Genomic DNA, 12339 nt, shown 5'->3' with positions numbered 1-12339 from the left:
ACAAAAGGTAGGCATAGTTTTTTTTTTATTACACATAAAACAATTAATCAACTAACGTTAGATGTTTATTTTGATAGAGCGTTTGACTGCCTGTTGCTATGGTTACTCACAGCTGTTGTAAGCAGCGCATTTATTGATTAATTTCGAATGGTAAACAGGCAATTTCACCGGAACTACTTTCCTAGGTGTCCTCTATCACTTTTTAAGGGACACCCTGCAGCCAATCAGAATCGAGTATTCACCCAGACCATGGTATAAGCAGTTTTAGATTGGGAAAACTGACCCAATAATCAATTCCATGCAAATTTACCTTTCACTCTCAACACTGCGATGCTGGAAACTGTGCCATATTTATTGCTGGCTGTGCAAGTAAATGTTCCAGAATCCTCTGGAAAGACCTCCGCAATAACCAACGTACATATCTCCTCTGAAGTCCACACCAAACAGAGAAATGGTAGACTGTTAGGTGGTTAGTGCCATGAAATAATTATCTTGACAAAACAGCTGTAATCAAAGCCACCTACCAGATTCAGCCATAGATCTTGGTTCTGGATTTAAAAAAAGCAGAATGTGTGGATTATCAGAAGCTGAAAAATTCATGCACTGAGAGTTTTTCATTTACAAGATACAAGGATTTTCAAGGATAGGTCCAACCACATATCTTAACGTATGCATACTGAAATTAGACATACTCTTCTGAAGGATCCTGAAGTCTGGAGAATCTTCAATAAGTGTTCCCTCTCTGTACCAGTCCACTTTGGGGGAGGGAATGCCTTTTACTCGGCACTCCAGCACTACCAGCTGACTCTCCAGAGCCAGGACGTCCTGAAGGTTCTGCACCAAAAGAGACAATGGAGTTCAATGACACTGCAATGGCAACTACATTTGTATACATTCTGGAAATAATGTTAGAGGTGTTCGCTCATGCAGAACTACCACAATGACTGCCTCTGCATTTTAATTGGTGTTCTGAAGGGTTAGTCAAAGTTTCTATTATATTTCGAGAAACGGTTTGCATTGGACTGTTTCATTAAGTCTGGTTGCATAACTAGATTAGAAATACAATAAGAGTTGTGTTTGCTCTACCTTTGTAAAAACGGGAGCTGCCATTATGGGCCTCACATCGAAGTTTTGAAGATAACTACTGCTGCCATTTAGATTCTGAAACAGAAAATGTATAATGTAGGAGAAACACATGCATGAGTGGGTATGATCAAAACTGTAGATTTGTGTTTTTCGTACCTCAGGAATGCTCTGTTGAGACGTTAACAGTATATCAGAGATACTTTGGCTTGATTGAAGTGATGATGGTGTTATGGTGAGGGTTGGAAAAAGCGGAGTTGGTTCCACCTCAGATATTGGCTCTAGTGGTTCTAGTACAGGTATGGTTTGTTCTAGTACAGGTACGGTTGGTTCTGGTACAGGTATGGCTTGTTCTAATACAGGTACAGTTGGTTCTAGTACAGGTACGGCTCGTTCTAGTACAGGTATGGTTGGTTCTAGTAGAGTTATTTCAGTGCTGACGACCTTGGTTCTCAGAAGTTCTGTATCTTCTTGTTCAGATGGAGAGTTAGCGTCTGAAGGTGCTGGTGGTTCAGTGCAGGTGGTTGTCACAGTTGTGTCTTCAGCAGATGTGTTGAACTCAACCAAGATCTCAGCAGGCTTGGGCTGAGGAGATCTATTGTGAATTTTGAAAAACAAAGTGTTCATGTGTTTTCAAACAGGTCCCTTGTGGTCCATGAAGGTATTAATAAGAGAGAGTGGCAACAGCGCTGGTAAGATAATTTCGTTTCTTTACTTGAAGATGATTGTGTGTTAAGCGTCTGTGACTTACTTTCACTTTTATTTGCGATGTTTGCACGTTGGCTATTGCTCAGCTGTTCATCTGTGGTGATGCGTGTGGCAGTAGCGCCGTCATATCTGACTACAACATGACATATAGCCTATATAACACGCTCTCACTCGTTTATTTATTTATTTATTTATTTTTTTGCATTTTTGGGAGGAGTAAAATATACATATGTGGTTTCAACAACCAGATTGCGTTTACACCTAGTAAAGATCCGGACACAATGCGAGCCAGACTACCAGATGTGGTCAGGCAGATCCGATCACAACGCATTTACACCTTGCATTAACATGCGTTTTTTTATTATCCGGATAACTTATCTGGATACAGATCGCATTTTAATACCAGGTGTAAATGGGGTCTAAGGTACAAAATATGCAGCCTTTGGGTACAAAAGTGTACCTTTTGAAAAGGTACAGCCCCAGTGACAGCTTTTTTATCTTTTTTTCTGAGAGTGTAACATGATTCAATGTTGGAAAACCTGGAAACTCACTGTTCTTCAAAATGTTGTTCTCCGTCAGAATCCGATGAAGACGCTCCTATTAGAAAACGAAACGATGCTGCTATAAAGCTGCAGCTGCAATAGTTATTCATATATGAAACGGTCAATGATTGATTTACGTACCCTCAATGTAGATTTCTGCTGAGGTGGAGTCTGTGCCATAAAAGTTGGAGGCAAAGCACGAGTATCTGCCTGTGTCTTCTTCAAATGCCTCGGCTATGATCAGAGAGTGTCGCTCACCGTTGGTGATGATCTGAATATCAGGACTGTTTTCCAACTCTTTACCCTCACAAAACCACCTGGAAAACACAATCCGAACGTTGGAATACACATCAAGCACAGACAATAACAAATAACAACACAGTAGCCCTAAAACCGTATTCACTTTACAGCACTTAATCCTGTAAAAAACTGTGGGCACAGAGGACTCGGGTGTGATCCTAATTTTTATTTATTATAAATGTTATATCACTGTCTTTGATAAAGTTTTGTCTATACATTTATGATGGTTTAGTTTATTTTAGGGGTATTTTTGAATTTATTTACTTCAAAAAGTACCATATTTTCTATGTAAATTATTTCTATGTAAATTAATTACTATGTAGTTTTATTTTTATTTTTTTAACTACATTAAAATATCATTCCAATAAGTTCTTAGAGCTAAAACCTAAAGATGAAGTCAAAGTCTTATTTTGGCTTATTTTAGACTGCTCTAAATTACAGTTTTTCCCATTCATTTCTATGGGTGCCTATTTTGACCCAAATACAAGATTAAGGAGTTTTTTCACCCACTTAACATTGTAGAATTGAGTCAAACTTAGGATAAGTAGCCAAGTCTTGTACGTTGTACCGCTCAGATCAAGGGAAGTATTTTTTTTTAAATAAATCAAAACTATTTTGCCCACATTTGTCCAGAATACGGTTTTAGGGTTAAAACATACATACAAATCCTGTATGAACGCATTTGGTTTTATTTGACCTTATGTGACGAGCACAACTATGTTGTATTCTGACTACGATTAAACCCAGTTCATTTATATCACATAATATGTTTCTAAATGCATATTTAACAATATTTTAAGTGTGCAAGTGACACTATCCTGTAAGCCACAGAGGTCATTAATACAAGCCTTACAAAACAAAGGTAAACGAATCGGTTACCTAACGTAACCTCGGTTCTCTCTAGATGAGGGAACGAGTATTGCGTAAGCTAGCTTACGCTACGGGAAAGATTCATCTTTGCTGAGAAGTTGAAGCCAAAAAATTATTCCATAATTTTGTAATCATTGTCAACGCAGTCTCTTCTGAGGCAGACCATGAGCGGGCTAGCTAGCGGCTCATTGGTTCGCTCAGAGAGAATGCACGAACCTATGGGAGAGCGGCGCTGAGTCCGCGGCCAATGAGCGGACGGCGCTCGCTTACTGCGTCACAGCCCGCCAAAAGGGGCGTGGCTACAGTGTATAAAGGTCGCTCTCCCAGCTCGTTCGTTGATTCTGTAGCATGAAGCGAAACGCTAGTGGCGCAAGCACGGCCGGGAACGCAATACTCGTTCCCTCATCTAGAGAGAACCGAGGTTACGTTAGGTAACCGATTCGTTCTCTTACGAGAGGTTCTCTCGTATTGCGTAAGCTAGCTTACGCTACGGGAACACCTGGTCAACGCCGTGCGCGCTAAGTAACCACTAAGCATCCCAGGGGAACACCGGGGGAATCTATAAGTGGATGAAGATAATAAGGCGGCCAGCATAGCGGCCGTTATCATCTAGTGCAAAAACGCCCAAGGCGGCCGGCGAAGGCGGGCCGTGATGTGTAGGCAAATGCATAAGCACATAGGGGAACACAAGGGGTGAGCCGGTTGTGATGGAACTCCCGATAGTGCGGCTTCTATAGGAGGGCTGTGAGTACTAGACCGCCAGAATTTTAGCCTGTAAGGCTGGAACTTCCAAGTTGTAAAATCTGACAAAGGTGGAGGGGGAGGCCCATCCCGCAGCCACACAAATGTCGTGGATGGAAATCCCGCAGGACCATGCCCACGATGAGGCCATGCCTCTGGTGGAATGAGCCCTGATGCCCAGAGGGCAAGGCAGGTCTTTAGCGGCATAAGCAGAGGCAATCGCGTCTACTATCCACCTGGATAGGGTCTGTTTCGAGGCGGCTAGTCCCTTGGTGCAGCCACCGAACGACACAAACAGCTGCTCCGAGCGTCTGAACGCGGCAACGCGTGTAGTGTACACTCTGATAGCCCGAACCGGGCAGAGGCGGTCAGCGTCACGTTCGCTATCGGATGCAGGCAGCGCCGATAGAGAGATCACTTGCGCCCTGAAAGGGGTACCAATCGCTTTTGGAACATAACCGTGTCTAGGCTTTAGAATGACTATGGAGTCACTCGGTCCAAACTCTAGGCACGCGGCGCTCGAAGACAGCGCGTGAATGTCCCCCACACGTTTTACTGAGGCGAGAGCCGTCAGAAGAACGGTTTTTAACGAGAGGTATTTTAGCTCCACGGACTCAAGTGGTTCAAACGGTGGGGCTTTCAGAGCTTCTAGAACTATAGAAAGATCCCAGACCGGCACCGTAGGGGGGGGCGAGGGGGGTTCATCCTTCTGGCTCCCCTGAGGAAGCGGATGATTAGCTCGTCTTTGCCCAGAGACTGGGCGCGCCTGGGTTCAGCGAACGCCGCGACGGCTGCCACGTAAACCTTAAGAGTGGATGGGGACCTGCCCTTATCCAGCATCTCCTGAAGGAACACTAGCAAAGACGAAACCTCGCACGTCCGTGGGTCCAAATTCATGTCGGTGCACCATTTGGAGAACACAGACCATTTTGCAGCATAGAGCTTTCTGGTAGAATCCGCTCTGGCGTGTTAGATCGTGTTCAAAACCCCTTCTGGCAATTCGACGCGTAGTCATTGGTCACCCATGCATGAAGCGCCCAGCGCTGTGGATGGGGATGCCAGATCGAGCCGCGGGCTTGAGTGAGGAGATCTGCTCTGATTGGAATGGGCCACGGGGCTGTCTGTGACAGCCGCGTTAGCTCCGGGAACCAAATCTGATTCTCCCAGCGCGGGGCTATGAGGAGCACTGAGTGGCGTGAGTCCCTGATTCTCTGAATGACCTGCGGTAGCAGAGAAATCGGGGGAAAAGCATAGAGCGGGCGGCGGGGCCAATCCTGGGCTAGCGCGTCCTCGCTCTTGAAAAGAATATTGGGCAGTGAGCGTTCTCTTCTGACGCGAAAAGATCTATCTCCGCTCTGCCGAATAGGCGCCACAGTGTTTGGACTGTTTGAGTGTGCAGGGACCATTCTCCGGGGAGACCAGGTTCCTGGACAGCCTGTCTGGACCGTCGTTCAGATGGCCCGGCACGTGCGTCGCTCTGAGCGATAGCAGGTGACTCTGGGACCACAATAGGATGCGGCGTGTCAGATGAAGAGATTCTTGGATCTGACGCCGCCCTGACGGTTGATGTATGATACCACGGCCATATAGTCGGAGCGAATCAGGACGTGGTGACCGTTTATGCGCGGGAGGAAGCATAGCAGCGCGTTCTCGACCGCGATCATTTCCAGACAGTTTATGTGTAAGGAACTCTCGTGGCTCGACCACTGGCCGGCGGCCGGTGAGCCCTCGCAAACCGCTCCCCAACCCGAGTTGGATGCGTCTGTCGAGATAACTTTCCGGCGAGAGAAGGTTCCCATGGTAACGCCCCTCTGAAACCACTCGCTTACTGCCCATGGCTGCAGTGCAGTGATACATGTCTGAGTAATCCTGATCATCTGGCGGCCCGTCGTCCACTCGTGGTGGGATACGCGGCTCTTTAACCAGAGTTGAAGGGGGCGCATGTGCAGAAGACCCAGCTGTAGCACAGCGGAGGCTGAAGCCATATGACCCAGCATCCTCTGAAGCGATTTCAGGGATGTATGGGTACCCATCTGAAACGAGGCGGCCAGTCGCTGAACACGGCGCGCGCGCTGTGTGGATAAGCGAGCCGTCATCGTGATAGCATTCAAATCTATTCCAAGGAACGAAATAGTTTGACTGGGCTGGAGAGAGCTCTTTGTCCAGTAGACAGAGAGTCCCAGCGCTTCCAGATGGTAGAGGAGAACTGTGCAGTGCGACAGCAGCTCCGTCTGGGAATCTGCTAGAATCAGCCATTCGTCCAGATAATTCAGTATGCGCAGCCCTTGACTTAGCAGGGGGGCGAGCGCTGTATCCATGCACTTCGTGAACGTACGGGGTGCTAAGGATAGGCCGAACGGGAGAACGGCATACTGATAAACTTGGCCCTCGAAGGCGAAACGTAGGAATGGCCTGTGATGAGGGCTTATCTGGATCTGAAAATATGCGTCTTTCAGGTCTAGAGAGATGAACCAGTCCCCCTGGCGGACGTGCGCGAGGAGTTTCCTGACTGTGAGCATTTTGAACGGTCTCTAATGAGCGCTTTGTTCAAAGCCCTGAGATCTAAGATCGGCCTGAGGCCGCCGTCTTTCTAGGGAACCAGAAAATAACGGCCGTAAAAACCCCGACTCGGTCATAGATGGTGGGACTCTCTCTATAGCGCCCTTCTGCAGTAGCTTGGCTATTTCTAAGCGAAGCGTGTTCATAGCGGGCAGCTGACAGTGGATTCGAGCCGCACGCGCGAGCGTGGCGGGCGGCGACGAAACTGTAATCGATAACCATTCTTTATTATGCTAAAAACCCACGGGGAGATGCCGGGGATGGCTTCCCACGCTTCGTAAGCGGTTGAATGGATATTTCGCCCTGATTGCTGCACATCGCGGGCTGGACACTGTGTGTGGGCACGCTTATAATGTGGGTGGCAACGGGACTTACACCTGTCTACGCTGGGGCTGCTGAGCTTGCTGAGGCGGGCGCTGTTGTGGGGTTCTGGCAGGAGGCTCGTGAGAGCGGCCTGTCGAAGAACTAGAGCGGCGGGGCAAGAACAGATTCATGGCCTGAGTCGCTTTCTGTACCTCGGAGAAGCGGTCAACGATGCCCGTGACGGCAGATCCGAAGAGCCCGGTAGGAGATATAGGCGCGTTGAGGAACAGGGCGCGTTCTGAATCTCCCATATCGGTGAGCGTGAGCCAAAAGTGTCTCTCAGTGACAACGAGGGCGGCCATGCATTTTCCCAAGGCTTGTGCGGCGGCTTTAGTGGCGCGAAGGGAAAGATCCGTCGCGCTTCTCAGATCCGAAAGGATGGGCGGGTTCCTACCGCTGTTCGCCATCTCGCACGAGATGTTGCTCTGGAGCGCCTGGATGGAATGCAGCGCTGAGGCGGCCTGTTCGGCGGCGTCAAAGGCGCGGGCAGCATGGCAGTATAACTCATCTCGGCGGCTCCGTCCACTGAGCGAAGCGGACCCCTCGGAGCGGATAAGAGCCGAAAGAGGGGCATTCCAGGATTTAGTGAGCTCGAAGTGAAGCTCAGGCAGGAATGGTGCAGCCCGGCTGCAGGCGGGGGCCGGGCGCCGGTTCGGTGGTTGCTCTGGGGGAGGAGACCACTCGAGACCCAGGCGGTAGATGGCCTGCGAAAGGAGGCGCGATAGTCCATCCTCGATGCCGGCGCGGGTCCCCGCAGACTCTCTCGTCGATGAGCCGATCGACGACCAAACCTCGCTGTCAGAAGGGTGCAGCGAACAAGAGTCCTTCTCATCCGCGGTGTCGTCGGAGGCGACAGAGCGGCCATACGGCGGCAACTGTAAGTCCGGCAGGGGCGGAGAGGGAGAGCGGTCGGTGGGCGGCGGCGGCGGCCCACATGGATCCGCAGGGGGCTCCGGCGGCCTCTGGGAGCGGCGTTTCTTTTTCCGCGGCGAAGTGAGAGGCGGCGCGGGAGCGGTTCTGACTGCCTGTAGTCGAGCCCGCAGGGAAGACGGAGGCAGGTCCTCGCAGTGGTCGCATCCTCCGTTGGCGAGGGCGAGCTCTGCGTGTTCCACTCCGAAACAGAGAACGCAAAAGCGGTCTCCTTCCTCGAGTGAAGAGCGGCATGAGCCGCAGGAAATACGAGGCATCTTGAAAAAGACGCTCGGCTCTTTTAGGAATATGGAATAGTAAAAAGGATACGCGTCGGATGGCGCTAGCTTGCTGGGCGGCTGAAGGTGGCAGACGGCCGGCTTCCTCAGACTCCGGAGCTCGCTAGACGGTGCCTTCTCAACGACGGCGGCTTCTTCCCAGGACAGCGGATGCGTGTAGCTCGCTGAATGAATAAGAATCAACGAACGAGCTGGGAGAGCGACCTTTATACACTGTAGCCACGCCCCTTTTGGCGGGCTGTGACGCAGTAAGCGAGCGCCGTCCGCTCATTGGCCGCGGACTCAGCGCCGCTCTCCCATAGGTTCGTGCATTCTCTCTGAGCGAACCAATGAGCCGCTAGCTAGCCCGCTCATGGTCTGCCTCAGAAGAGACTGCGTTGACAATGATTACAAAATTATGTAATAATTTTTTGGCTTCAACTTCTCAGCAAAGATGAATCTTTCCCGTAGCGTAAGCTAGCTTACGCAATACGAGAGAACCTCTCGTAAGAGAACCGCCTTTTTTCCAACAATATCTTGTATTGATATGAGATCTTCAATGGCTGGTGCCGGGTGTTCGATAGATAGATAAAACATGCACCATTTAAACCAAAATGTGAAAATCCAGTAACAAGATTTAACAAGGTAGCACTTTTGTTAATCATTCAAGCAGACAGTTGTTGACTAATGCATAAAATCTCATAATAGCCGAACATCAGCTAATCTATCGCCATCGCGCCGAAGTGATGACGTCACTTTGTAGGACAACTCGGAAGCTAGCGGCGCATGGGTTCCCTCGGTCGAAAAGCAATGCATTTTCCCCATAGACTTTTGGAAAATCGCAAAAAATAAGATCTGTGTTCAACAAAGAGTTGTGACCCTTACACGTTTTGTCTAGCAAGATAATCTTTACAAGTTAATCCAAAATTTATACATTTTGAAGCCTATATAATGATTTTAAAAAACACAATCAGACACAATAAAGTTTAAAAAAAACACAAGCAGGTTATAACTATGTGTTCAATGTCATGGATCAAAGCGTGAAAATATTTAGAGGCTTTTTTCACCACAGACCTTATTTCAGGCGATTTAGCAAAAACCCATTCAAAAATCCCATAGGCTTTAGAGCGAGGGAAGCGTAATGCTAAAATGCTAACTCACTTCCGCGTTTTGGCCTACAGAGTGACGTCGTAAATTCGGCAATCTCGCGGTCAAAACCACATCAGTCACAAACACCTCAATTAACATCAAAATAATAGTATATTTCCTTTTTTAGGCAAGTTACCCTTCAAAAATTGTTTATGAGCAAAAGCTATTTACTTAATGACTAAATAGATTAAATGACACCAGACATTATTATTTATTTCACCAGATAGCCTACATATCGAAGCATTTCTTTAGTCACTTACTGGCAGAAATCAGTTAATTGATACCAAGCTGCTGAAGCCATTTACTAATAAAGTTATATCATTAAAGATAGTTCAATCTCATCACAAAAATCAGCCCTTCTTTTCAAACGCAGTGCAACACAAATCAGCATTTATTCAGCGTGACATCAACGGGTTAAGAGAGTATTATCAGATCCATAAATACACCTTGACCACAGCCTTACCTAGAGTGACCGTATTATTTTACTTCCTCTCCGTCCCTTATCGTGAAATTTTAAAGCGCTTCTGAAGCGATAAGTCGTGGTTCATTCCAAGGGCGAGACATGTCTGAAATGTATTGTGTTGGAATGGGATCCCAGTGCCAATGAGGATCATTTCCAGTGAGCAAGACTCTACTTTGAAAGGCTGAGCTGCGGGGGAGAGACTTCCAGCGCCGGATCTGCACCTGTTGGGTCTATTTTTCCTCTCGACCCGAAACCCGGCAGCATCCCTGACCGACACACATGAACACACAGAGCTAAACATAGAAGAACGGCCTCTCATTCAATCGCCAACACAACACACACTAATAGATCTGTCAGTTAGTTAGCACACATTTGAGTCACTTGACATTTTTAGGTTCGCTACAACATCCAGAATGTGGGGTTTCTTTACATTTACTTGATGAAAATTATTCTGTGGTGAAGAAAACACTACGTCAGGCAAGAGTAAAAAAATATTGATGGTTTAACTTAAAAAAGTAAGTAACCTGGTTGCCTCAAAATTTTAAGTTCATTGAACTGGAAAAAGTGAGTTACTACAATGAAGGAGATTAATTTAACCATCAGAAACTCAAAAATATATGTTATCTGAACTAAATAAATAATTTAAGTTGATTTGACAAAAGAAAAAATGTTGTGATTACTATACACAGTAAAAAAAATATTGTTGGTTTAACTTAAAAAAGTGAGTAACCTGGGATGTCTTAAAATTTTAAGTTGATTGAACTGGAAAAAGTGAGTTAATACAATGGAGGAGATTAATTTAACAATCAGAAACTCAAAATAATAAGTTATGTCAACTAAATAAATTATTATAAAGTTGATTTGACAAAAGAAAAAATGTTGTGATTACTACACTGTAAAAAATTTTTTTGTTGGTTTAACTTAAAAAAAGTAAGTAACCTGGGATGCCTTAAAATTTTAAGTTGATTGAACTGTAAAAAGTGAGTTAATACAATGAAGGAGATTAATTTAATCATCAGAAACTCGAAAAAATAAGTTATCTCAACTAAATAAATTATTATAAAGTTGATTTGACAAAAGAAAATATGTTGTGATAACAAATCTTGAAAATATTTTTTACAGTGTATTGATTTTAAGCTTGTAGAAATTAAAGCGTAAATCTCAATGATATAAAATTAAGTAAAACCCACTCAACTGGTGTTCCCATCATGTAAAAACTGTAAAAAATATTGTTGGTTTAAATTAAAAAAGTAGGCTAAGTAACCTGGTTGCCTTAAAATTTTAAGTTGATTGAACTGGAAAAAGTGAGCTAATACAACGAAGGAGATTAATTTAATCATCAGAAACTCGAAAAAATAAGTTATCTGAACTAAATAAATTATTTAAGTTGATTTGACAAAAGAAAAAATGTTGTGATAGCAACTCTTGAAAATATTTTTTTTACAGTGGGGGGCATTAATAATTAATAAGGTTGATTTTTCACTGTTTTCCAGCATTACTTTTGTTGTTAGGTTTGGTAATTTGCCATTTTGTGACATCTGGATTAATTTTCTACTCAGAATGACACATTCATACTCAAAAGCTATATCTATCAGATGTTACTGTTATTGTGTACCAAATATTGAGGTCTCTGTGTTCAGATGCCATGTCATCTATTATGATATAGTGTGGAATCTATACAATTTCTATTGTATGATTTACTTAAATGTTTCTAAGTAAAGCATACACTTTAAAAGTGTGGTTTAATTCAGTATATTGTTTGAGTAAAAAGTTAATTTTGTTAAATTTCCTTAGTTAATTTTGTTAAATTTAACTTAGTTAAGCAGATGTTACTTTATTTTATATGCGAAATTTCATTTAAGTAATTTAACTCCAAATAAATGTTAAATTTAACAGTAAGTGGATTATACTTGATAATAACAATAACATAAGTTATAGAGAAGAGTAGAAGTAAAATTTACTTAGAAGGATCCTCGAAACAATTTGCACTAACACATTTTATCAAGTGTTTTTTTTTTTCAGTGACTTAGGGAACATTTGGAAACAAAAAAAGGTTGAGGAAGTGAAGAGGTTTTGCACATCCACAGATATTAATAAAATGATGACCCATTGAATCATGTTGAAAAGGCAAGTTACTTCTGGTCAGTGGATTCTCGCAGGAGTGTGTGTATGATCTAATGTTTCTGACATCACAGTCTCTGGGTCAGCTGAACGTGTGTAACGTACGTGACTGCAACAGTTGCCGAAACACGTCACCTGTCACACACACTCAGAAAAGCACGGGTTTCCTTGACCTGTCAGTGTGGGAAGCTTGCGTTGAGTAATGTTACATACTAAGGTTTCATCAATGACACACTGATAACCAACTTCAGCA

At 44.9% G+C, this 12339-nt stretch overlaps 1 protein-coding gene across 3 annotated transcripts in view; it reads right to left on the bottom strand.

The window, feature by feature from the left end:
• mypn (myopalladin) overlaps positions 1-12339 on the bottom strand; it is a 35797-nt gene that overhangs the window by 19694 nt on the left and 3764 nt on the right. For all 3 annotated transcript variants that reach the window (XM_039648467.2, XM_089116716.1, XM_089116717.1), the window contains exons 2-8: positions 2475-2650; positions 2343-2388; positions 1243-1678; positions 1087-1161; positions 693-834; positions 525-548; positions 311-427 (exon numbers count right to left, since the gene is read on the bottom strand). In XM_039648467.2, coding sequence (XP_039504401.2) covers positions 311-427; positions 525-548; positions 693-834; positions 1087-1161; positions 1243-1678; positions 2343-2388; positions 2475-2650 — 1016 coding nt within the window. The remainder of the gene's footprint in view (positions 1-310; positions 428-524; positions 549-692; positions 835-1086; positions 1162-1242; positions 1679-2342; positions 2389-2474; positions 2651-12339) is intronic.

This window comes from Pimephales promelas, chromosome 11 (genome assembly GCF_988280905.1).
Source record: "Pimephales promelas chromosome 11, fPimPro1.hap1.1, whole genome shotgun sequence".
NCBI lineage: Eukaryota > Metazoa > Chordata > Actinopteri > Cypriniformes > Leuciscidae > Pimephales > Pimephales promelas.
The sequence above is the reverse complement of the archived record's forward strand: the minus strand, read 5'-3'. Positions and strand labels throughout refer to the sequence as shown.